This window comes from Cydia pomonella, chromosome 23 (assembly GCF_033807575.1).
Source record: "Cydia pomonella isolate Wapato2018A chromosome 23, ilCydPomo1, whole genome shotgun sequence".
NCBI classification, from domain to species: domain Eukaryota; kingdom Metazoa; phylum Arthropoda; class Insecta; order Lepidoptera; family Tortricidae; genus Cydia; species Cydia pomonella.
The window spans coordinates 848,174-874,616 of record NC_084725.1 but is presented as its reverse complement, the minus strand read 5'-3'; the positions used below and the strand labels follow the sequence as shown (position 1 = coordinate 874,616).

Sequence of the window (26,443 nt, the reverse complement as noted above, 5' to 3'; positions counted from 1 at the left end):
CTGCATCTAATGCTGTTTTCTCTCTGTATTGTTTTTTATTGAGGTGTGCAATAATAGTACATGGTGCAACGAGGGGGGTGAGTGAAATTTTGGATACGAGGGTGGTGGTGGAGGCTTTTTTTTCACAATCCATAACTCCCACGGGAACAATATAGGTCTTTGTCCTTCAGTACACCTGCATCAAATCAGATCTTTTTCGAGCAAGTGTGATGAAAAGAGTATTTGTATTTTATTGTATACTTATGGTGTTATTCATAAACGCGTTACTGGCTTGAATTAGCTATGAATCGTCATTGTAATTAAGGCTTGTAGCGTTTAATATGGCTTCAGAACAGAATATAAAAAACTACATAAATTTACGATTAGTTAAATATGGAAAATCGGTTTCCATTCTTACGAACATAAAATTCAGTGGCATGGCATGAGGGAACTTTGCGAATATAAATAGGAAATAAGTAATCACACTTTCTGCCACATTCCTAGCTCTGTGGCCCAACAACGGGATGAATACGGGAAGTTTGCACGATGCGATATAAAAATTAATATGGGACTACCCACAAAAGAAAAGTCGGGATTAAACTGCAGTTGTGGCATGGGAAATAAATATAGTTGGCTAAATATGAAACCACTGTTATCGTGGTGTAGCCTGTGCCTGTGAATATTTGGCAGAAGCGTGTTTTCATCGATTAAAAAGTGTTTTAGCATAGGTATTAATTAGCTCTTTATATTCAGTCATGTTTATAGTTTAATGGATATATTAAGATTCTAATACTATATGCGAACTAAAACCTAACAAGATATCGTTATTTGTATGTGTTGTTTAAATAGTAAACTTCTATGTTTAATATTTTCTATTATAAATTCGGAACTTAGCTCAGTCGCTTTTCGGTGAAGGAAAACATCGTGTCGTGAGGAAACCGGACTAATCCCAACAAGGCCTATTTTACCCTCTGGGTCGGAAGGTCAGATGGCAGTTGCTTTCTTAAAAACTAGTGCCTACGCCAGTTCTTGGGATTAGTTGTCAAGCAGACCCCAGGCTCCCATGAGCCGTGGTAAATATATCGCGACAACGCGAAATATAGTATAGTGTATATATTCTTCATCACTTTCCTTTCACCATATATCTTTTCGCTACAGCACAACAAAAACGGGACTCTGTAGGTATTTTTTAATGTAGTATGTCAAAAACTGACCAGAAACTCATAGGCCAGGAAATCCTTAAAAGGAAAGGCGATGGATCGAACACACGTTCCGTAGACCGGACAACCACCTGTCCAACCAGGGTCTCCGCTGGCAACCGATTGGCAGTAGACGGCCAGGGCGGACTCGTACCACATGGAGGCGATCAGTTGAGAAGGAGGCTGGGTCAACTGGACTCTGCTGGAAAGAGCTGGAAGTAGCCGCTCAGGATCGTGCCAAATGGAAAATTCTTCTGCGAGCCACTAATCCTGTCCCCAATGAGGGATAACAGGATTACATCATGTCAAAAATTTAAATCTCCCTTTTATTGCAGGTGATGGCCCCCTCAGGCAAAACCGACGACTGCTTCATCCAGAACATCGACGGGGACCAGTACAGCATCAGATTCATGCCGCGCGAGAACGGCGTGCACAACATCAACGTCAAGTTCAACGGAGTTCATATTCCCGCATCTCCGCTGAGGATCAAAGTGGGGAAGGATGATGCTGATCCCGCGGCGGTGCATGCTCATGGACCTGGGCTAGGGCAGGTGAAGACTGGTACGTGTTCATATAAACGGGGTCTTCTAACTACGGATCTTGGGTTGGATCTACCCGTGAGCCCATTGATCCGGCCTGCGAAAAGTCAAATAGTATACAATCCTGTGAGAAAGAAGGAAGCGCAGGCATTCAGTATTGAAATAATTTGACAACACCTCCTGCTATTTGTATGAAAATTAAAGACTTAATATAGTGTTCTTGGCAGATTCATTCAATCCGTTGAAGCAGGTAAACTGGTAAGTACCATAAACAAATTGATCCGGACTGCGAGTCCGAAGGCTGATTCCCATTCCTTCCATGTTGTGCAGTACATTCAGATTTAAACGAATAAAACTCATGTCCATTAATTTTACCCCAATCTTTTAAATCCGATACACATAATATGATAGGAAAAAAAGTAACTAAAGGAGTTTGAATCAAAGCTTCACTTATTCTCCTTACTTACAGGCGTGAAGACCGACCTCATCATCGACACCTGCAACGCCGGCGCGGGCAACCTCGCCGTCAACATGGACGGGCCCTCCAGGGTCGCCATGGATTGTACAGAGGTCGAGGAGGGCTACAAGGTTTGTTCAACGTATTGCCAACCATTTATTGCCGCGCAAAAAATAAGATGTGTTACAAATGATATAAAAATATCAATAAAAATGCACGCATAACGGAATAGGCTCAGAACAAGTTGCGTCAGCCATTAAATTAGAAATTGACCGCGCAGTGCTGTTTTTCGGTCTGTTCCCCCTTCACTGAACCACATTGGTAGGTAGGTTAAAAGAATTTGAAACAGAAAAACTAAGAATCAGCTTGTATGTGAATTTTAGCATACCAAAAATAAAAGCAAAGTAGAAATCTCTAGTTATAAGTATTATTACCTATTAAGTTAACAAACTTAAAAGTTTACAAACATTTTGCTTAGGGGCAAGCTCGAACTAGAGATTTAGACCTCAAACACATGAGTTTCTTTCATATTTACCAGTTGATTTTCTGTGAAACTTAATACACTGCCTGGACATAACACTTATTGGGCCGAAACTCATTTTGATCAATAAGAGCTTCCCTGAAGGAGCAAGAGAAGTAAATGCGATCAAAAGTGGTGGTTTTATTTCACTAGCAGCTGAAGCATAAAGCATAAGCATAAGCAATTTGATTGATTTATATTAAAATAAAGCTATCATCAATTTTCTGTAGGTGCGATACACGCCCCTGGCTCCTGGCTTCTACTACATGAGCATCAAGTACAACGGACACCACATCGTCGGCTCTCCCTTCAAGATTGAGGCCACTGGTTAGTTTATAAGCATTTGTTATTAGAGTCAGTAAAATCTTGAACTGTTGCCATTTTCTTGTCTTAGTTGACAAGCGGACTCCAAGCTCCTATAAGACGGGACGAACGGAAGGAAGAAAAACCATTTAATAAACCTGATGCCATAAAGTTAAGACACTACAAGTATTGTACATAATAACAGCCACCATTAAATATCTGAGTATACACTTAAACACCCAGACTAGAGTGATGTTCCAATATTTATTCCATTTGATGTCATGTAGTTAACAATCCTGAATAGCCTGAGTGTCCTGATGTCAATTTAAAATTTAGACCGTTTTATAATGCGCGTACCGAACAAAATCTCGGAATTTTGATTCGTGACCGCTTCCATCGCTTTTATAAGGTTACAAATCTCACCTATTTACTTATACACCCCTAGGTGGAAACTTGGCTGAAGTCGGTGCCCAAGAAACCTCTTCCGTCTCCGTGGAAACCGTCCAGAAGCTGGCCAAGGCCGGCCAGAAACAGGGCCCTGTGCTGCCGCATTTCAAGTCCGACGCTTCCAAAGTCACCAGCAAGGGCATGGGACTGAAGAAGGCGTATATGAACAAGCATAATCAGTTCACTGTCACGTGCACGGATGCCGGTAAGAATTTTCTTGTTTTTTTGTATCTGGTCTGTCAGAAATTCCAGCCAGACACAGTGGAACGTGACCGAGGCCAGAAGAAAGGTCCCATGCTGCCACATTTCAAGTCTGATGCTTCCAAGTACATGAACCTGAAGCAGGCGTATGTTAACAAAACCTATAAAAAACTAAGAGAACTTTTGGTTTTTATATGTGGTCTGTCAAAAATACCATCCAATCTCAGTGGAAATCGTCCAGTAGGTAGTCAAGGTCAGAATCAAGATCCCGTGCATTTCAAATCCGACGCTTCTAAGGTCACCAGCAAGGGCACGGGGCTGAAGAAGGCGTATCTTGACACAAGCATAACCGGTTTACTGTCACGTGCATTGATACTGGTAAGAATATTTAGGGTTCTATGCTTTCTACAACAAAGTTACCATTAATATTTTTGACTTGTAGCCCTAGCAAATGATTGGCGCGACAGTATCTCGCGGTGATAGGTATAAACTATCCGTCTTATTCTAACTATGTTAATTAAACAGGGACACGTGTCTATGCGGTGTTCACTGTCTGATACCTATAAAACGTGCTCTGATTAGGTATAGCGCATTTTACGGTAGGTATGAAAGCCGGAACTTCTTCGAGATTAGATCAGATCGATGCTTGATCAGATCCTGGATTCTTTATATTTTACGTATATTATTAAGGTCAACAACTTATTTTAGTATGAGCTCGGGTTATGCGACTTTTTTTTATACTACGTCGGTGGCAAACAAGCATACGGCCCGCCTGATGGTAAGCAGTATCCGTAGCCTATGTACGCCTGCAACTCCAGAGGAGTTACATGCGCGTTGCCGACCCTAACCCCCTCCCACCCCTCGTTAAGCGTTTCTGCGGAGATTACAAAGTAAACAGTCTTTAAAGGTCAGATGGCAGTCGCTTTCGTAAAACCATTAGGCATTAGCTTACGCCAATTCTCGGGATTAGTTGCAAAGCGGACCCCAGGCTCCCATGAGCCGCGGCAAAATGCCGGGATAATGCGAGGAAGAAGATTACGAAATAAACGGTCTTTAAAGCCAAATTTTTCCAGTTACTTATCTTTATTCGCATCTTAAAATCTCATATTTATTTCTATGATGTAGATTGGAAAATTTGATTTAAATCGTTAATGTCCACAGAAAAGATGCCGGTTTTTCCGATAGTTTTTGACCCTTTAGGGATTCCTTTGTAATCAATCTCCTTCATTGACTCATACTTACTGGTTCTCAATACTTACTCCTCAGGCAACAACATCCTCTACGTCGGCATCTACGGCCCCAAGGGCCCGTGCGACGAGGTCCAGCTGAAACATAAGGGTCGCCACAACTACGAGTGCTCTTACGTGGTCCGCGACCGCGGGGAGTACATCGTCATCGTCAAGTGGGGGGATGATCACATCCCTGGCTCTCCGTATAAAGTTGATGTTTAGGTTGTGAAGCAGTTGTGAACTAGTGGGGAATTTATAGATGTTTTCAGTCTTCGAAGTCAAAAGCTAAAATTTTTTTCAAGAACCTTATATTGCAGGCCATTCCGTCTAGACCATTTCTTTGAGGGGCGGACCTCGAATGACGTCGAGTTGGTATTGAACGTTTCTTTAGATACTTTTGCAGCTGTTTTGATACTTTCAAGTAAAATATGTATGCATAAAGAAATGCGGAATAAGTGTGACGTCTTTCAAGGTCTGTCGTTAATTGATTTAAGTAGTAGGGTTAATGCTGGTCAAGTTCTAGAAATGAAAAGACTAAAATTCAAGGGAGGAAAGTTCTTGAAATTAATTTCAACGTTTTCTAATATTCTTTAAATAATGTCCTGAGTATTAGAAAACGGTTTTTTTTAAATGTAAATGATGTTCTTACATTTATCAATTCCCCACAAACCCAGATGACAATGAAAGTATTAGGTATATAAAGGACGTTAGATTTTGCTCATGTTATGGATTTCTTCGCTCGGTTTAAAATATCGATATCGAAAAGGTTTTAAAAGAAAAAAATAAAAACGATCTCTTAAGTGTATCACAAAAAAAAATAGTAAACCTTTTCGTTATCTAATTTTTGTACTTATTTATATTTATTATCAAGTTTTCTTGTTCCTTCTTTGTTATTTTATTTTATATAATTTTCTATATTTAGCATTGTGAAGTTCTAATCTAACATGTTCAAGCTTTGAACACATAATTTGTAAGTTTTTGTCAACCAGTGCTTTTGAGAAATTTTATATGTTTCTCGTTTAGTATATAGGGCGACTAAATGACAATACATATAAAGTATTACTTGAAGTATTCCCTACATATTTTAAGTCCTTTGAGGGTTATTTCTGGAAATCATACGCAAATTCGTTTCATCTAGTCTTAAATGTTTCAAAAGCTTTTTTGTTTAAAAAAAGTTTTCTGAATATTAATTTTCTTTATTTTTATCAACATAAAGGCAAATAAAAATAGTATCCTCATCAGACGCCAACATTTGTACCTAATATACTATGAGTAATAACGTCATTATTATTACGTCCATTTCCACCACATTCACAAAGATTTGGGGTATTTCGTCTAGAAATAGTTTAAAAAGTAATGTATTTTTATTACTTTATGTTGACAGAAGTATTTTAGAATTTGCCTATGTTTTTCAGATCAGACTGGAAACAGACGACAGATTTTTTCGATCTCAATTCTCAAGTCACTAACAATTATTCTGAGAAATCTGTCCTTTGCTGTCAGCCTAGATCTTCTTTGGACCTCTTTTATTCTAAGTGACCATGTACCGTAAAAGCACCCAACTATCGTTCAATACGACAACCATGTTCCAAAGGGTCAATACGTAAGTGTTAATGCTCTTTTAGTTATTTTTCTGAGTTATTTCTTCCATATATGAAATATACTGCCTTAGAACTGAGTCTTTCTAACAGTTACAAATACTCATTATTGTACACCTCGGTAAAGCCGGTAAAGGCGGTCTTATGGCTAAAAAACGAACTCGTCCAGACATCCGTTAGATAGCGGAAATACACCTAAATAAAGATATTAGACTTCTTTAGAATATAGTTGTTACATTTTTACCCATAGGTGGGTGGTATTACGATACGGCTTTATACCGTATGATTTGTGCTGTATGAACTGTTTTACCTACGTAGGTAGAAGTACCCTGTACAATGTAAATACCTATTTTAAGTATTTTAATATTTGCGACTGTTAACTAAATAAACGGAAAATCTTAACACGTTGTTTCATTAGTACTTGTTACTGTGTGATGATTGGGGTTTTACCTCTCGTCTGTGTATGATAAGAATCCTGATCGAATATTTAGCACCTGTTAGATATATTTTTTGTTTCTGGTCTATATAGATCGTGTCGTTCACGAAGGCGCGTGCCTTAACTCTTAATGTAATGTTAATAAAGGTTAGATTTGACAAATCTGCGCATCATCGTAGGTGACACGAATACAACGGAGGTTTGAACCCGCGACGTTTGAACATCACACACATGAAAGGTTCAGCCACTTGGTGAAAATTGTCAAAAGTTTTGGAATGTTATTACTTTATATTAGGTGAATGTTTCGTAGTTAATTATGAGAACATTTTCACCAAATGTTTAATGGGATTTAATAAAACAGTCAGTTGATCTTGGCATAGTTGTAATTTTAATCGATTTTAAGTAACAAAAAAGGTTTCGTTCACTTTTATCTATGATCTGAACCTAAAACGCTAGACAAAGCGAAACTAACGTAAAACGAAATTACTTACAAAAATATTGATTTAATCTAAATAATAAGTGTACACTTAACTAAAAAAATCAAATACAATATCACATTTCTACTTACAATAGAGAGATATTGGCGATCTTTAACTTCTTCTATACCAAAAAAATTTGGATAAACTCTTGGCTTGTCATGATGAATATTATACATTTAATTCACGCACTAATATTGACATATAACACAACGATTGGGAAGATTCAAGTATTGCCGTACATGTTATTCTAAAGAAACAAGAACCATTTGTACAAGAACTTAAAAATTAGCAACTGTACAGGCGGCGACAGGGGTCTTGAGCACTGGTTTAGGTTGTCTCCTTGTGCAGGAAGGAATAGAGGCTAAATTCGAGGATCTAAAGCAGAGATCAAAACTTGTGTCGCCGCGTGTATCGTGAGCGGACAGACCGGCGCCCGCAACACTAACCTAACCCGCGCGTGAAGAACAAAGTATGATTCCTCCAAAAATATTTCATCGTCTTTCCCGATTTCTCCTATCACATACTATACTCTTTAACTACACAACCGTGCAGAAAGACCAAATCAACAATTTTCGTATACTCCAAAACTTAGTCTAAATTAAGTTTTTAAATCAACAGATTGAAATGACATTTCGTTAAGTACGTTCTGAGCCTGCCGGCCGAGACCCACGGCTAATATAATTGAGCACAAGCTTTAGACTAAAATAAAAAAAACATGTCAATAAATTTCATGGTTTCAAAAAATTGGTTTCGTATATACAAAATATGTACAAAAAGTGTAATTACCGAATCGTAAGCAAATTTGGCCACTCGAAAATTTCTATACAAAATGGAAATGCTTAAGTTATTTTTTAGAAAATATATTCGACCTCCGGCGTCATCGAGGCCAAAAGGAAGACGATATTTTCCATAAGGATAATACTTAATAAATCATAAGTGCCAACAGTACGATAAACTAAATGAATATGAACTAAGTAGGAACTGAGTGCGAAAGTGATGTGTAGAGAGATCTGCGAGATACAACTAACGTATACAAAATGCAATACAAACCGAACATAGTGATTTCAAGACCATATACTGCCACTAAGAATAATTTAATCTGTCAGGAACTTTCATCTTTGTGTGTAACGCATACTGGGATATTGATCATTTAAAAGCCTTAAATAAATACATTGTCCTATCTTTTGCATTCATACCGAATACATTAACACCAAGTTTAAACTGGGATCGGAAGTTCGAAGGTATATATGTACAGAAAATAATATTATTGCTAAACTTATAGACGATTAGTTTTCTTTAAAGCAGTTTTAATTATATCTAGTTTTTGATTCGCAGTCAAAATTAGAGAATCAACCAAGCTTGTTCTATCTTCCTCCATAAATGGTTCACTAACTCAGCTAGGGACAAAATAGGATCCACTTTCAGAAAACTAATCAAAATTTCTATCAATGAATGATTCAAATCCTTGAAATCACATTTCATACCCAGTACATTTGTAATCTACTCACAAAAATTCAGAGTATTCAATACACGATATCAATTTTAGTCTAAAAACATGAATTTTCATAAACGACAAAAACGTTCGTATTTCATACATTCATAATACCACTGTCTTCGAGAGCGAGATTCTAAATATTATATATTTCGTTAATTATACTAATAATACCATCGTAAGTACTAGAAGTAGCTAGCTGCGAGTTACTGTTTATCTTTGTGTGAGAGCGCATGGGGGAGGATGTGCTCCGCCGGCAGCAGCGCGGCGGACGGCTGGTGCGCGTAGTTCCGGATCTGGTGCAGCGAGATCAGCTGGTTGGGGAAGCTGTTCGGCTGCTGCTTGCCCTGCTGGAAATGCAGCGGGTCGTAGAGGTACGGCCGCGCCGGCAGCGCGCTGTGGTGCGACAGCCCGTTCAAATGCGGCGCCATGGAGTTAATCGGCGTAAATGCCGAATTCGCCGCGGAAGAAACGGGTGGCTGCAAGGATCGCTCTTCTTGAGCTTCGTGCTGCGCGAACAGCGCTCGGTGCTGCTGCAACTGCTGCTCGTGGTGCTCCTCCTCTCTTTGCTGATGATAGCCACCATCATCAGACATATGCGCCGCGGAATCCGGGCTGACTTTAGGCCAGTACGGATGATCGCCGAACGGAGTCGCTGTCGGCGCCGCTGCGGCTAAAGACCTATTTAAACCACTCAATCCTAAAGCGGATATCGGAGGCCGCTTATCAGCTCGCTCGGCATGCTTGTTCATGTGCTTACTTAGATAAGTTTCTTGGGTGTAGCTCTTGCCGCAATACTGGCAGATGTGAGTCTTCAAATGCTTGGACTCTTTGTGTTTGGGAATGTGTTCGAGCAGATCCTTCTCATGGGTAAAGCATTTGTAGCAGGAATTGCACTTGAAAGGTTTGTCGGTCTGGTGGCAGCGGCTGTGGCTCTGGAGGTTCGAGAGCTGGGAGAAGGCCTTGGTGCACCCGATCTGTGTGCACCGGTAGGGTTTGTCACCGGTATGCGTGCGTATATGCTGCTGTAGATGGGACAGCTGGGTGAACTTGCGCTGGCAGATTTCGCAGCGGTAGGGTTTGATGCCGAGGTGGATGCGGGAGTGCTGCGCGAGGTAGGAGGAGTTGGCGAAGGCTTTGGGGCACTGGGTGCAGCGGTATGGCTTGGCCTCGCGCAGGTGGATCTGCGTGTGCAGCTGCAGGTCCGCTTTCGAGCCGAACACCTGGAAGGAAGAGAAATAAAACATTAATTTGGTTGACTTTCAGCTAATCTATAGGGATATAGTTAAATTGGTCTTTTGCCTGGATTGGTGTGCAATGGAATTTGACAATTGTCTCATTTCAAAGTACCTCCTTCGTGAAAGCTGTCCTTCTAAAATCAATGTCTGTCTAATGTTACAGACACTTGTTTCTTAATTAACGATACAATAGACAACTTAGTAAAATATTTTATTTGACGTATTTTTTTGTTTTGGATAGACAAGTGGGCTCGAACGCATCGAATCATCGCAGGATAGAAAGAGGTCATCAAAGAATACATTATCATTTTGACATTTAGGTGTTAATAATACATGAGTAATTATACATGAACATTTATTGACATGCAACATACACATTGAGACATACACAAATGCGAGACAATGTAAAAATAGCAGTTTTTATGTATTAAGGTAATTTAGCTACAATAATAAAAAATAAATAAACTTGTAATATATTATAAAAAAAATGTTAACATAAAAATTATCTTTTAAAAAATGAACTTCATTAATTTAATAATATTTCATTATTAAATAAATACGAATTTGTGATAGAACAAACTTGTACTTTGATAAACTTTTTAACGAGAATATTAATGTACAATTTTTTTTTATATACTACGTCGGTGGCAAACAAGCATACGGCCCGCCTCATGGTAAGCAGTCTCCGTAGCCTATGTACGCCTGCACCTCCAGAGGAGTTACATGCGCGTTGCCGACCCTAAACCCGCCCCCCCCCCCTCGTTGAGCTCTGGCAACCTTACTCACCGGCAGGAACACAACACTATGAGTAGGGTCTAGTGTTATTTGACTGCGGTTTTCTGTAAGGTACTTCTCCAGTTGGGCTCTGCTCTAGATCTGGAATGACATCCACTGGCTGTGCCCTACCACACAAAGCGAGATGAAATTCACATTGCCCATACCTCTCTTAGATTGCCCATACCTCTCTTTCATACAAATGTAATATCAATGTAAATATTTAATTAAAAAAAAACTAATAAAATTCTCAAGTGCTCCAGCTTTATCAATTATTAAGAAATGATACCAAACCGTTGCTCTTTTAAATTTTTGCGAATATTCATAAATTATTAATCTATTTCCTAATAACATTACTTCCAAATGCCGCGTAAATGCAATAAACAGACCCATTATCGAGACATTTTTCCTGTTTTTATATTTGTCAGTAAAAATAAACCATTCTAGGTCTAACCCCTTTGACTTAACGTACACGCAGAAACGTAGCTGTTTAAAATTCATCATCAGAACCAGCAGAAAGTGAATTCTGTCCTTGGACGACATCCGCAGCGGAACGAATGACTGTTAGGCAAATAACTTGGCTTTTAGGGATCTTTAGGTTAGTTGAACCTTGTGTTTATACAAGTTGAAAACAGATTTTATCAGCAGAAAAACATTTTTGGAAAAATCCATCTGTGGACTTGCTTTTTTAAATTGAGGTGATTTTTAATTTTGCAGCAATAAGCGAGATTAACGGAGAGTGGATGAGTAGGCACTTAATTTTATACATTTTCAAGTGCCTTTTAATAATGTGATCATTTAAGTACTTCATTAAATTAATTATTGTCAAGAACTCCTAAAACTGCAAGTAGGTTAAATTCAGTTTTAGTCATTACTTTATTACTACTTCATTCTTAATCGCATTTAAAGTGTGCAATAGAGTCAATATTTTTTGAGCACTTGGTTTTTTCGGTTAAGTCTCCTAGATAACACCCTGAAACCATAAATAGAGTTTTGATTGCATCAAACAGACATTTATGGTGATATCTAATAATAAAAAGAACTGTCTGCTTATCAAATTGTAAGTCTTACAGTTTTTTAAATAATATATGCCATTGTTATTTTCTCGCACAGGACAAAACAATAATAGACATCAAATGGCTAAAAAGAAAACAGTTATCAGTAACTTTGTCGCCTTTTGTAATGGGGTTCGTTTGCGTCAAATCCGCTAGTTCTGATTTTTTGCAGACTTTTTTATGATATTGGCTCAATGAATAATCCAAGTTTGAGACCTCGAGCGCCGAACGCAATTCTGAAAAATCGAAAGAACCGCGAAAATTTCTTTTTTTTATTTGGGCGATTATAACCCTAAAGGACTAGTTTTTGATAATATTTTCTCTAAAACTTTTTTAAAGTGGACTCAATTTGCTACAATACGAGACTTATTGTCTCTATAAACATAATAGTTTCTGAGTTAAAGCCTTTCAAAGTTTATAATTTTTTCGAGCTTGAATTAGTAGGGTAAGTAAATGCAGTGAGTAATCCGCTTTTGTTTCAGGCGATGCCACTTGGCACGACTGTTCCTTAGGTCAAAAGCTGATTTGGCCCAGTACCAACGAGATCGTACCGTGCTACCCCAAAACAGGGGGGGAAAGGATCGGCTCACCAGGTCCAATCTATGCTGTATATATTCATGCTCTTAGCAACTTCGAGCACGCCACCTATCCCGGTCCTGAGTCAATGTCATCCAGAATTGAGCCAACGGACGCCAGGTGCTCCAATAAATAAATAAATAGTAGTAAAATATGTAAAAATAAAGTAAAATAAATAACGTGTTGAACTTGTGGACCACGGCTGCAGTATTGTACTATAGTTGCGTGTTTCATGGTACGTAATAAAAGTAATTTGTAACCCCTCCTTGCATGACTGCCCGTCACACTTAAACACCCAAAGGAGCAGGACGCCCGCAGCATCATGATTGCGGTCATGACATTTTTCACGCCTCGAATGACTTCCTCCGATTACCCACAATCACGGTAATGATGATGAACTTAGAGAATAAGCAAGGTGAAGTCAAGGTTTTGGGAAGTACCTTAATAAAAGCAATTTCGTTGAATTGCGAGCTAACTAAAGATACTAAATTACTTTTGTGAGTAATGGACAGAGGATAAAGCTACTGAAATTTCTGGCAAAGATGACTAATTGTGTTACATTGTAATAATCATTAAGCTAAAATGTTAGAAATAATCATGAATATATTGTCTGTCATTTTAAAAGTATTTGACGAAACCTTCTTAAGCATATCGTCTTAGATGTTGATGCTAGATAGCTTTGTCATTTAAATATTTATACCTAATAGTAAATCTAAACACGAATCGAGTACACGTGCCGGCAAGCGCCTTCGCACATTCAAAAGACTGTTTCGGTATAGCATTGGTCTTTGTTACATCCCAAATTAGTTTCATGAAACCCGCCAGTCATCCCGCCGCGTTGCCTCCACAATGCCGCCGACTATGCGAGCCACGACTCAATTTTAACGCAACAATCAAACCCTACCATCCTGTCCTCAATTATAACCCAAATTACACAGGCAATAAAGCTTAAATCGGCGCAATCGATGATGATGTAGCTAGAACCATTCTGGTTAACAATGAACGCGTTTTCAAAAATGAAACAGACGAAGTTAAACTTTAAATTGAAAGCGATAAAGCTGATGTTTGAATAGAGGAAAGGAATCTGGATGTAGGATTCGGTAGCACGTCGGATGACTTGTAAGAAAATCTGAGACACGAACGCGATTGGTCACAGCCCGGAGATAATTAAAGTTTGGAGCTAATGGTATGAGGCTGCAATTCGAAGTGGTGGCTGACTTTTAATAGGCAAGGACCGATTCAGGAATCTACACGATAAATAACTTAACGTACCTAATTATAACAAAATCGAGACACGTATAGATGCAACAAAAAACATCGATGCTTCAGATACTCAATGCTGTGCGACAAGCGATGAAACAATTGTAAATATTACGGTGTCTAAACAAAAGCTAAGGTATCTAGAACATGGCAACGACGATGAAGACAGTCTTGAAGGACGCTAGAACTATTTTTGGAAGCTAAAACTAGTTTCGACGACTTATATAATATGCCGTAAAATTTTTCGATAACTCAAAACGTGTTTTTGGCATAGTTGATGCAACCGTATTGTAAAAGTCTAGAGGCAGTTTTTAAGTATTCAATTTATAATAAAAACTCTAAACCACTTTTAGCAAACTTGAAATAGTACGATCAGCTAGAAAAGAAGCAATGTAACGTGGAATGTAAATTGAATATATTGAAACTAGATTGATGACTGAGCATTCACTTAAGTTAACATACAGGACAAGTACGACTAGTAGAATTGAATTTGAATTACATTGAAATCGAACTACTTAAAGCAGGACTCAGATTGCTTCTTGACTATAAAAACTAGGGTCCTCAAGTCTGTTTTCATGGTCCAATACCTCGTGATCCGAGGCCTCAAGAAGACCCCAATGTGTGGGGTCGCCGGCGCCCCGTGGGACCCCAAACTCGTCTGAAATGGTCTTTTTCCGCCCCCGTTTATCTCCACTGCTGGTCACCTGGTCAATTTGGGGTAATTTTGAATCATGTGCCAATTATGTGGTTTTATATAGAGGAGGAATAGAAATATGGTGATAAGAAATAGATTTGAGGGAAGGACGAAAAATCTCAAAAGTGTGAACAGCGAGAAAAATATTGCAATAATAGCACATAGATAAGAGTGGACACAAATACTATATTATACAAACACATTCTGTTTAAGTTTAATTCGTAGAGCTGTCTATCTATTTCTCTTTATATTAAAATGGCAGACAGAGTTAATGTTAATGCTGAAAATTTTAAAACACAAATGTTACGACATATAACGTTCAAGACCTTTAATATTAGAATAAAAGTATGTATATAAGCCGAATTTAAACTGTGGTGACAAGTAAGTAATAATAATATACATATGTAAAATTTTAAGGAAACTTACAGGTTATTCGAATTCGATCTTATTCCAACATGATACTGATTGTCAAAGTGTCAAAAGTGGCGTTTTGGGTTGAAGAAATGTCACTTTTAACACTGACTGATCAGTATCATGTTGGAATTAAATAACTAAAACTAGAATTGACCTGAGTGACTAAAAATACGTGAGTTAACCGTAATATTAGCTTTAGTACATAGGTAAACATTTATAATTAAGTATTTATTAATTTTCTGTAATATGGCGAAATTATGTATCTACTGTTAGTAGCGAATCGAGCCAACATACAGTGCATGTACACCTTTATAGGTAGATTCTTGGAGAAACTAACTTAAAATATTGTACCCAACACCTACTTATGTAACCCAATATTCATATGCAAATAAATCATTAATTCATTCATCCATTCATTCATAATAAATATATATAAATTACATGTCTAGCCCCCGTAGACGAATCACTAAAAGGGTCAAATAAATAAACCTAACTAAAACATGTCCACCTGTCGTCCAAGAACGAACATATGCTTGTCAAATAGACACACAGGATTACTCAACCCTTGCCCCGCGGCGGGAAAAATGTGGCAAATCTCCGAGAGGGTTAATCACCGTAATCTCAGGTCGACATCTGAGAGCCTACAGGCAGTGAAGGGTTAAGTGGTCACCATTTTACTTGTCGCGATATGCCACCTCGCAAATCTCTTAAAAAATGTACCTAAGTGTCTCCACCGGGGGTTAGGATCTCCATACAAACGTAGTTACGCTCTGATTTTGAAACGATTAGCTAGATTGCTCTGAAACTTTGTACTTACAATAGGATAAGTTATATCTATGCCTGTAATTAGTTTATGTAGCTGCAGATACCATAATTCAAAAAATACAGCGATTTAAAGTTTCTCATACAAAATTTGTTTTTGCTCTATTTCGTTTGTCAGTTTATATTGGAGCTATATAAACTAATTACAGAACTAGATATACCTCATGTCAGTATGTGAAAAGTTTCATTACAATCCAACACGTAGTTATAAAATGAGAACAGAACTCTGTCTGTATGGGAAGGTGAAATTCGGGCGAGCTTGCCGGGGACTCTCAGACAGGTACACGTTACGTTTTTGCAGTAAAGTTTAGGTTGAGATGTGCGGTTGGTGGTACTAGACAGGGTGCATTGGGGTAACTTACTTGGAGGACCCGGGTACGTCCTTAAACTACGTCCACAAGAGAGGTATGGGCATTGTGAATGTCATCTCGCTCTGTGTGGTAGGGCACAGCACAGCGGATGTCATTCCAGATCTAGAGCAGAGCCCAACTGGGGAAGTACCTCCACCTTACAGAAAATCGCAGCCAAATAACACTAGACCCTACTCATAGTATTGTGTTCCTGCAGGTGAGTAAGTTGCCAGAGCTCAACGAGGGGCGGGAGGGGGTTAGGGTCGGCATCGCGCATGTAACTCCTCTGGAGTTGCAGGCGTACATAGTGTACGAATACTGCTTACCATCAGGCGGGCCGTATGCTTGTTTGCGGGGTAGTTTTGAAAATTACTAATATCTACTACACCTTCACTTCATACTTACAGCGTGTCATTCACAAAGACGCGTGACTTGACTTGTATGTCCATGTTTTTAAAGGTTACATTAGAAAAATCTACGCGACATCGTGGTTGATACGTTTACAAGGCATCTTGCTTACTGCTACAGCAGAAGGAGTACTAGTTTGGTAGGTACATATTTATGACGTTTTCAAAAAGGTACAACATTGTCGCTTCACGACAAGGATGATAATGATGAGGAAATTGAAGCTATATGGAAATAGAGCCTTATTGACAACCGACAATAAGTACCCTTTTGGTTAAAAATGGTGATAGATATTGAGGATATCTTGAACGATCTTTTAGTTTTATTTTGACAAGTGACAGATAGTTTTGCCGCGGTTTTGGTAAAATGTGACTTTGACAGTTAGATTACGACCGAGAGAAAAAAACCCAAGCGATTGAATGAAGGATTTGTATTGTTTTAATTGTAAAAAACTCAAAGATAAATAAACTATTCTAAACTAATTCAGTATTTTAGTGAGACATCTAATAATGGCATAATTGTTATATTCAAAATTATCATGTTTTCGAAGTGACTGCAGTGCACATTCGGTTCCCGATAAAACTGTGTCAACAGAATGTTTTTTTTTTTTTTTACGAACCGCTATTTTAATAGGTACTTCTAAACATGGTAGAATGACGATTTTTGGTTAGTGATATTTCATGGATAATCTTAAAGTTTTAAGAATGACATAAAAATTTGGCTTCCAGGCATATTTAAAAATAGTTACGTAAGTAAGACGGGCAGAATGCCCTTTTTCCCCTTTTTCTGTTCTTCTGTTTCGATATTTTTTATTCAGTTCTGAATAGACAAATAAGCTACAAATATCATAATAATGTAAAAATCAAGGAAAACCGCCATAAACAATATAATTAACCTAAATATTAATCAAAAAACTAACTCGTACTAAATACCCGTAGACCCCGTAGTAACCGCAAAAAATATGTCCATTTTTAGGGTTCCGTAGCCAAATGGCATAAAACGGAACCCTTATAGTTTCGCCATGTCCGTCTGTCTGTCTGTCTGTCTGTCTGTCTGTCTGTCTGTCTGTCTGTCTGTCCGAGGCTTTGCTCCGTGGTCGTTAGTGCTAGAAAGCTGAAATTTGGCATGGATATATAAATCAATAAAGCCGAGAAAGTCGTACAATAAAATCTAAAAATTTAATTTTTTTTTAGGGTACCTCCCCTACAGGTAAAGTGGGGGTGAAATTTTTTTTTCGCTTCAACCCTAGAGTGTGGGGTATCGTTGGAAAGGTCTTTCAAAACTAATAGGGGTTTTCGAGAAACATTTTTTGATAAAGTGAATATATTCGGAGATAATCGCTCCGAAAGAAAAAAAAAATGTGTCCCCCCCCCTCTAACTTTTGAACCATAGGTCCAAAAAATATGAAAAAAATTGTGGAAGTAGAGCTTAAGAAAGACATTAAATGAAAACTATAGCGGACATGATCAGTTTAGCTGTTGAGTTATCGCAAAAAGTTTTCCCTACATAGTAAAAAGACTTATTTTAATTAGGTACTGATTATGCAAATTTGCCTATTTGTTTAACTCAGGTGAAAAGTACCGTTTCATCCCTTGGTTAACAATTTACTATACTTTAAGCTCCAGTTTAGCTTATTGTGACGGAAGAGTAACTACGGAACCCTACACTGAGCGTGGCCCGACATGCTCTTGGCCGGTTATTGCCTTTAACTTTAGTCAAAAAACGACAATAAGACAGTTTCTATGTGAATCTTTACAGTCATTTTACAAGATTTTATTCAACTTGCCCTGTTAGCATGTTAGTCAGTGTGGATCAAATCTTGGAAACTAAATTTGACCCACTTCCCGATTTCAGATTGAACTGAAAATTTGCATACATATGTAAGTCGGGTGACAATGCAAAGTCGGGAGACAGGAGGTGGCCAGAGGAACTCTATGATAAAACAACGTAACCTAATTGTATTTGGGGTTTTTAAAATTATCTCGATGTGTGATTAGTTGCCTGTGGTAAGAAAAGTGCAATCTTGTACCAAAAATTAAATCAATTCAATTAATTAAAATTTACACAAATAACTAGCCATGGTCATGAATTTATTAATGTTTGTACATGGGAGAATCAGGTTTACTAGGCTACTTTATGCACCCTAAAAAAACTACTCAATTCTTCGTTTAAATTGTCACTTAATTGTTTACAATTGAACTGAGTATCGGAAGTAAATTCTTCAATTCCTGATTGCTTTGTCCATCAAATGATAGGCAAAGAAATCGATTTGCGACTTCGATTGAGCATTATTCACGAATTATCCGTCAAATGGATTGTTAATTGATCGATGATTGATTATCTTTATCGATTACTATTTTTATAGCGATTTAATCGTAAAGAAGTAATAATACTTATAAACACGGCTGTTGAGCGTTCTAAGTACGGACGTATTATACTGAAGTAAGAAATATGGATAACGTGTATTCGGGTAATGTCGTACGGATAAATACGAAAATCAGATGAAAATTCCATCATTTCCTTTCACCCCGTTTCGGAATTATTCGACAGTCGACAGTTTTCGACATTCTAAATTACCCGAATATACCTTAACTACTTTAATAATGGTGTGTGTAATTGATGTCAGGTGTATGTAGTGAAGACACGATTAAAATATTAATATTTATCTTTAGTTATTAAATGTACCGTCGTAAGCACGAAACACATGTAAATTTAAAATCATTTCTCATCATTGTATGTAAATACGGAAATGCAAACTGTTGTAAATACTGTGAAAATACCTTCATTAGTAGTTAATCACAAATTAAATAATGTTAATAATCCACTTCACCCCTCTCTTCTCTTCTAAAGCAACTAATCCAAGTATCAGAAAATACTTAAGCATACGATCCTAACATGTCAGATGCCTGCCACGGTCAAATCTAGTCAGACAACTGACGGCTGATGTGGGTACATTTAAATTGTGCTCAAGGACTTTTAATTACTAAATGTGTTTAATATAAGAAACATTAAATAGAATAAAACTTTATAACTAAAGATTATAATTTAACTATAAGGTGTATTGGGTTAACTTCGAACACTGGGTAATTTAGAAAATAATAAATATCTATTAAAAATAATAGTAGATTGAAACAAGGAATTAAAGGAAAAAAGGCACCCATTTCTGTCGAGGTAGTTTCGTGCTCGAACGCAGCGATAGCACCAATAGCCCGAGACTGAAACAGTGCCTTTCACCCGAGATAAACACTCTGATATTCATTTCAAATACAAGGGCAGTAAAATTCATGTGCATTTAAAAACACGGCTAAGTATAAACTTCAATAGTATTTCTTGAGAATACTTTCTATTAACAATTTTGGTGAAAATATCATTATTTATGGAGTGGGGAGTATCAGATTGGAAACTATACAACCAATCCCTTTAAAACCAAAATTTTAATTGCTTGTCGTAAAAGAAAAGAGAAAAAAACGTACATAGAAAGTACAGTTTTCTAGAGCAGAAACGTGTCATTTTCTGCACACTTTTAGAACAACAAGGACCCACTTTTACAGCATAAGAAATGAAAAAGCATTTTACAGTACATATGGTGCTAGTTTTCCGCACTAGTGCGTAATTTAGCACATTATGTAACTATGTCCAATATTTAAAGGGTCAAATGTACTGTAAAACGTTGTACGATACATGTGCGAATAGATAGATTTCCTATTTTTCGCACTTGTATCGTAAATAATTATTCTGCTATAGCAGCGGTATGCAAGAAGTCTTGTAGCCGAAGTATAAATTGCTTCTGATTTAATAGATTTTCAAAATTAAGCTGTTTTCGTATTTTTCAATTTGGAACATAAAATTATTTAACAATGTCAATGTTAACTCGAAATTTTCATATAAAAAAATAAAAAAAACTACGCATCACCAATAACAATTTAAATAACATACATAATTTCCAAGCTAAACAAAACAATCGAAGGCGTGACAGTTCCAGCCCACCGAAATGACAGGACTTATTACCATAATCAACCCAATGTCAAAGCATTTGACATTTAAACAAAAATACGAAACGAGAGGAAAAAACTACGGGTCTTATTAAACCTTGAAACGACGCAAGTGCTGGCTTTTCCTAATAAAACATGCCCTTATAAGAGAAAACTCAAAAAGGACGTAAGTCATAATCCTTGGCTTTCAACATACGATCTTATTAAAGGAAACAGCCTAAGGCTAGCCCCTAGATAACTCGGGATGTATGGGAACGATTAATAATAATTTTAGAGCAAAAACTGGCCGGTCCGTTTTTGCCGAGCCTCCCCTTTTTGCGACGGATTTTAAGAAAATTAGTTTACGCGGTGACGAATAAATCTTGGGGAGGCTGGGGACGAAGGTAAACATTCGGCTTTGTTTGGATATTATTTGTTTTAGATGTTGAATATTTATATCTGTAATAAAATGTACGTAAAGACTTGAATAAAAAATATTACACAATTATTTATTATTTATTTATTTAACCTTTATTGCACAAAAGAAAACCTTATAGTATAAAAAGCGGTCTCTATCACTCAACCGAATATTAAATTACATATAATAATACATATATTAATTATATTTAATTTACATTTTTATTTGTTAACAAAAGTTTTAACAGAAAAAAATATACTTGCGAGTAAAATAATGTAGCATAAATAATTTATTAGTATATAATGAAAAAAAAACCATCAAATATGTGCTATTTTTAAGACACATTAGTAAAAAAATGTCTTGAAACATTAATACGTACAAATCTATGAAAATTTACTGTATAGGTAACTAATCACTAATAAATAATGTATTTTTACACGCCCATAGAAAAATAAATGTACATATTTAACATCTATATTTATTTAAAATTAGTAAATCATCTTAAATTGAAATCCATCGCAATCCACCTAAAACCATGATAACTCACTGAAACGTCTCAGTTTTTCTTGGCGACCTCTCCAAGATGGCGGCAAAAAGCGTCACCGGACCAATGTCACCCGCGACCATGCGTTAAAGTTTGGCGCAACCGTTCGAAAAACCGCGTAATCTAGCTAAATAGCGAGAAATCGTTGCTACACCAACAATTTCAAGTATTGTAATCGAATAATTAGAATGGACAGATGAATTATTGTTGGCAAGACGAAATGAAGCACAAAATTGTCAGGCAAACTAGTTTTGATAACAGCTGAAACTGAGACGAATCTAATGACACTTGGAAATCAATAAAATATAAGGCAAAGGTTGGGCCAAAACCAACCTTTCTCCTCTGTTTTTTGTCTCGTTCTAACAGACAGAAATGTCAAACTATTATTTGGTTTGTTTAAGTAGGAAAAAAAATAACGCTAATCTTCGTCACCTACCCTTCTAGCTAAAGTACTGATCATTCAATAATATTTTTGAAGTGAAAACTTCTTTAGCGGCGCTGTGCACTTTTTGTGATGGGGAAAACATCAGGTCACGCGACCGACAGATTCGTCAGATTGAAAATTCGTAAGACGGACACGTGAGCTGATCAAAAACTGTTACAATGTCATTGAAGCCAGTAGTTAAATTTTTAATGTAATATAAATTGTCATGTTTGTGTACGATAGCGCAATAAATGAGTATAGTATTTTACCACATAAATTATAGTACTTTTATACTGATAATTAAAGCAATTCGTGCAAAATTATTCCCTAACCATACCGAAATATCAAAAATGCGCAACGTTAATATTCAAGTTTTCACTTCTGCCGATGCCGGCACTCCCGGAGTGCAACCCGTTGTTTTTTTTTTCTTGAATATAGGTAAGCCCATACTTATATCGAAAATGCTCTAGATTTCAAATTACAACTAAAATTTTAATCGAACAGAAATTACACTTAAACAAATATCGGGTAACGAAACGCACAAGCATTCAAATTTGGAACCAGCAGGGGGCAGGCGCGTGCCTAGCGAAAAGCGTTCTGCTGTTACTAAGCACCGTTTCCATGAAAGAACAAGATGCGATTCCAAGTTTAAAATTCAAATGCTAAACTAAATTAAACTCTTTGCCATGGACATAAAAACCGGAAAGACGTATTTTTTGTTAAGTTTTTTGGTGGCTTTTGTCACCCATAGCGGCGGAAAAGATCGAAATCGTGCTCTTGAATATAAAATGTATGGAGCGAACGGAGTTGTTACAGATGGGTTCCGTATGCAGATTAGATGAAGTTTGCAGTTAGCAATTAGGTGCAGTTATGTTCAGACAAAGTTGAGTTTACGCTTTGCTTACAATTAGGTTAGTATATTTGTCTTTCGCTTTGAAAACTATGCAAATTAGTATTTTATAATAGAGAGCTTTTCAGTCGAGTGCCATGCAAAGAAGCTTGCTGAGTTGCCTAAGTACTGTACGAGATTGAAAAGCTTGATTATATCACTATTGAATAGAATACTATTTCTACAAGTCATCTAAAAAAACACTTCTTTACTATACGAGTAAAACCTAAGTATTCAATGAAAATTGGTAAGTATCTCAGTAGACAGAAATGTAGTACAAAAGACATAAACGCGTGAATTTCCCTGCCCGTCTCCCGTTTAGTAGTTTAGTATTTTCTATGAGAGCACGGCGGCACGTGATTGATCAATTATTTTTATAGTTGACTACAGCTAGATTTTCATAAATAATGCTAAAATTGTACAGTAACTCAGATTCAGTCGGTGCATGTCACAACCACTTAAAAAATGGTTCCCATAAAAAATTGAAACCCTAAAATCAGTTAATATTGTCATTGAACGGTTGTCGCGGATTTGCCGTGAAAATTCGAAATTCGAACGATTCGGCGCGAGCCGACTGCATTCCTATTGGTCGATCATACTGAGACTATTTAGCTTTTAGAAACACCAGTGTAAGAAGACCTCTAGACCTGAAGCTATGCTCAATCCAACAGTGCATTTAATACTGGTTAGCATGTAAGGATTCTTTTCGCCTGGGTTTTACAAGCGGTTCGAATTACATTGGAATAGAATAAACGTCACGATCCAACGTAAAAAAAAACATAAAACCGTCTTTTGTTGTGTTGATAGGTTTTACATTTCACGGTTGAATTAATATGTGCCTGGATTTTCCAGATCTATGCAGAAGAGGAAATTTGTTAATTGAAACAGTTTAAACTGTCAAAAAGACAGTAATTTTTTACCGACCTACAGATCATGTCATTCACTAGGACGTGTGCCTTGAGTCGTATTGTCATTGTCATGTTATTAAATGTTACATTTGACAAATCTACGCGTCATCGTGGATGACACGAACTATAATCTAGAAACTATTTCAAGATGGACCGCACGCATATAGCTCATTTTGAATCGAGAATTTCACAGTTTAAGTATTTGATCAGTTTTCATTACCCACGTAAAATCTTCGTTGTTTCTGATGTAATGAAAAAAACAACGGGTTGCACTCCGGGAGTACCGGCAGAAGTGACAACGTGAATATTAACGTTGTGCGTTTTTGATATTTTGGAATAGTTAGGGAATAGTTTTGCACGAATTGTTTTAATTATCAGTATGGAAGTACTATCATTTATGTGGTAAAATACAAAATTAATTTATTGCGGTCTACTATTCAATGACGTTGTAACCGTTTTTCGATCAGGTCACGTGTCCGTCTTACGAATTTTCAATCTGACGAATCTGTCGGTCATGTGATCAGTTTAACATTTTCCCATCACAAAAAGTGCACAGCGCCGCTAAAGAAGTTTTCACTTCAAAAACCTCAAGGCAAAAAATAACTGTGAAATAAAATTTGCTTATTTGATAGGTGAAATTGTTGCCATACTTGAAAAAATGCAAGCCCACTGAACACCTATTTTAGACAGGCAAGGCAAACCAATTTTGTCAATAGATATAGACGACGAATTTGCAAAATGTATGTTTGGCCTAGTGGGTAGTGACCCTGCCTACGAAGCTGATGGTCCCGGGTTCAAATCCTGGTAAGGGCATGTATTCGTGTGATGAGCATGGATATTTGTTCCTGAGTCATGGGGGTTTTCTATGTATTTAAGTATTTATAAATATTTATATATTATATATATCGTTGTCTAAGTACCCTCAACACAAGCCTTATTGAGCTTACTGTGGGACTTAGTCAATTTGTGTAATAATGTCCTGTAATATTTATTATTATTTATTTATTATTTATGTTTAAGTCTTTAGTTTCCTAGACATTATTAATTTTATACAGTACAATCGCACTAATCCGGCCTTAATGCTGACACAAACACAAGCAAGCCGGATTACTGAAAGTTTGAGCAAATCTGCTTGTTATATTGTGTTTTTAGGGTTCCGTACCCAAAAGGTAAAACGGGACCCTATATGGGCTATGCCTGAATTAAACGATTATTTAATTTAATTTTAATTTTAATTTATAGTACTAAGACTACGCTGTCCATCCGTCTGTCTGTCTGTCCGTATGTCGTCAGGCTGTATCTCATGAATCGTGATAGTAAGACGGTTGAATTTTTCACAGATGATATTTCTGTTGCCTCTATAACAACAAATACTAAAAAGTACGGAACCCTGAGTCTGAGTCTGACTCGCATTTGTCCGGTTTTTTAGTGTTTTGAAGCATTATACTATAATAATATACTACATTCAAACAGCGGACGAACTGGCCAGGAAAGGCTCAGAAACGCCGGCATATGGACCCGAGCCCATCATACCCCTACCAATATCCTATATACACAACCAGCTAGACCTACATCACAGACAACTGCACAATAAATACTGGAAGGAAATGGACACATGCAGGCAGACCAAGGATTTTCTACCGGAACTGAACCACAAACTCACCAAAATACTACTGAAAACACCTAGACATCAACTACGTAAAATAGTAGGATTAATTACGGGACATAACACACTTAACAAACACCTACACAATATGGGTAAAACAGACAGCCCCATGTGCAGAGCGTGCATGGAAGAAGAAGAAACAACAAAACATATTCTCCTAGACTGCAAACAGGTAGAAGTATACAGGAACAAATACCTAGGGACTCCGTGCACACTAGGAGAGGCAATTAGCAACCTGAAAACTTTGCTAGGCTTCGTGGAGGAGCTGGGGTGGTTAGAGTAGCGCTACCTCGTTTCACGCAAAATAGGCACAATGGTTGTCGATTTGCGGAAAATGCCCAGAAGCACTAACTAACACTAACTAAACTACATTCAAAGAAAATTGTGCTATTATCTAAAAAAAAAAACTGGATAATGTAAGCATATAATTTGGAGTTAAAACTGGAAAGTGTAGTTAAAACTGACAGCTACACATGTATGCTGGGTGTTTGACGTGCACCTGGCAGCTACCGTGCGACCCACTCCTGCGCAAACATGGCGGCGTAATGACATACAGACATACCAACATCTAGAACTGTCAGTAATATCATGTAGGGGTTGTGTCTATAGAAGGTAAGTAGTGGAAAGTGGGAAACTCACTTATGGGAGAAAACTGCTGTCAGCTATAAATAAAAGTTTCAAATTTCTCTAGAGTGGTGCTAGGTTAGCTATGAACTTAGCCGTTATTGACGGAGTGAAGTGCGCTATCAATGTTTTTTATTTTTTATTAAATATTCTAGGTATTGTGGCGCCACCTGTTTAAGGTTTTTTGATACACATATGTTCTACTCTACCCCCATAGTTTAAATTATATACCTAATTTCTGTCAAACATGCATAACCATACATTTAATTATAAATTTGCTATTTTAGCGTAATGAAATGCAAACATACGAACATACAGAACTGACAGTTACGTTGTATAGAGGCTGCCATTATCCTCTGCGATGGACTTAGCGAATAAATTTAAAATTTACATACTTAATGTCTATTAGAATATCGACAATAATAAATGAAGAAAATTTATGTTGGTTTTTTAAGAAATTTGGTTGTCACAAGTTTATAAGCATTCTCATTTTGGTTGTAAATATTTTCGCGGTAATACTTTTACAGCCCTT

General features: G+C 37.2%; 2 protein-coding genes across 20 annotated transcripts in view; one reads left to right on the top strand and one right to left on the bottom strand.

The window, feature by feature from the left end:
* The window catches only part of LOC133530542 (filamin-A), a 127,363-nt gene extending 120,489 nt beyond the window's left edge, over nucleotides 1–6,874 (top strand). For all 15 annotated transcript variants that reach the window (XM_061868485.1, XM_061868484.1, XM_061868487.1 and 12 more), the window contains 5 exons: nucleotides 1,514–1,739; nucleotides 2,187–2,305; nucleotides 2,925–3,021; nucleotides 3,443–3,649; nucleotides 4,912–6,874. In XM_061868485.1, coding sequence (XP_061724469.1) covers nucleotides 1,514–1,739; nucleotides 2,187–2,305; nucleotides 2,925–3,021; nucleotides 3,443–3,649; nucleotides 4,912–5,096 — 834 coding nt within the window. In that variant the 3' untranslated portion in view covers nucleotides 5,097–6,874. The remainder of the gene's footprint in view (nucleotides 1–1,513; nucleotides 1,740–2,186; nucleotides 2,306–2,924; nucleotides 3,022–3,442; nucleotides 3,650–4,911) is intronic.
* Nucleotides 6,875–7,273: 399 nt separating this feature from the next.
* The window catches only part of LOC133530545 (zinc finger protein rotund-like), a 256,082-nt gene continuing 236,912 nt past the window's right edge, over nucleotides 7,274–26,443 (bottom strand). For all 5 annotated transcript variants that reach the window (XM_061868494.1, XM_061868495.1, XM_061868492.1 and 2 more), the window contains one exon: nucleotides 7,274–10,102. In XM_061868494.1, coding sequence (XP_061724478.1) covers nucleotides 9,086–10,102 — 1,017 coding nt within the window. In that variant the 3' untranslated portion in view covers nucleotides 7,274–9,085. The remainder of the gene's footprint in view (nucleotides 10,103–26,443) is intronic.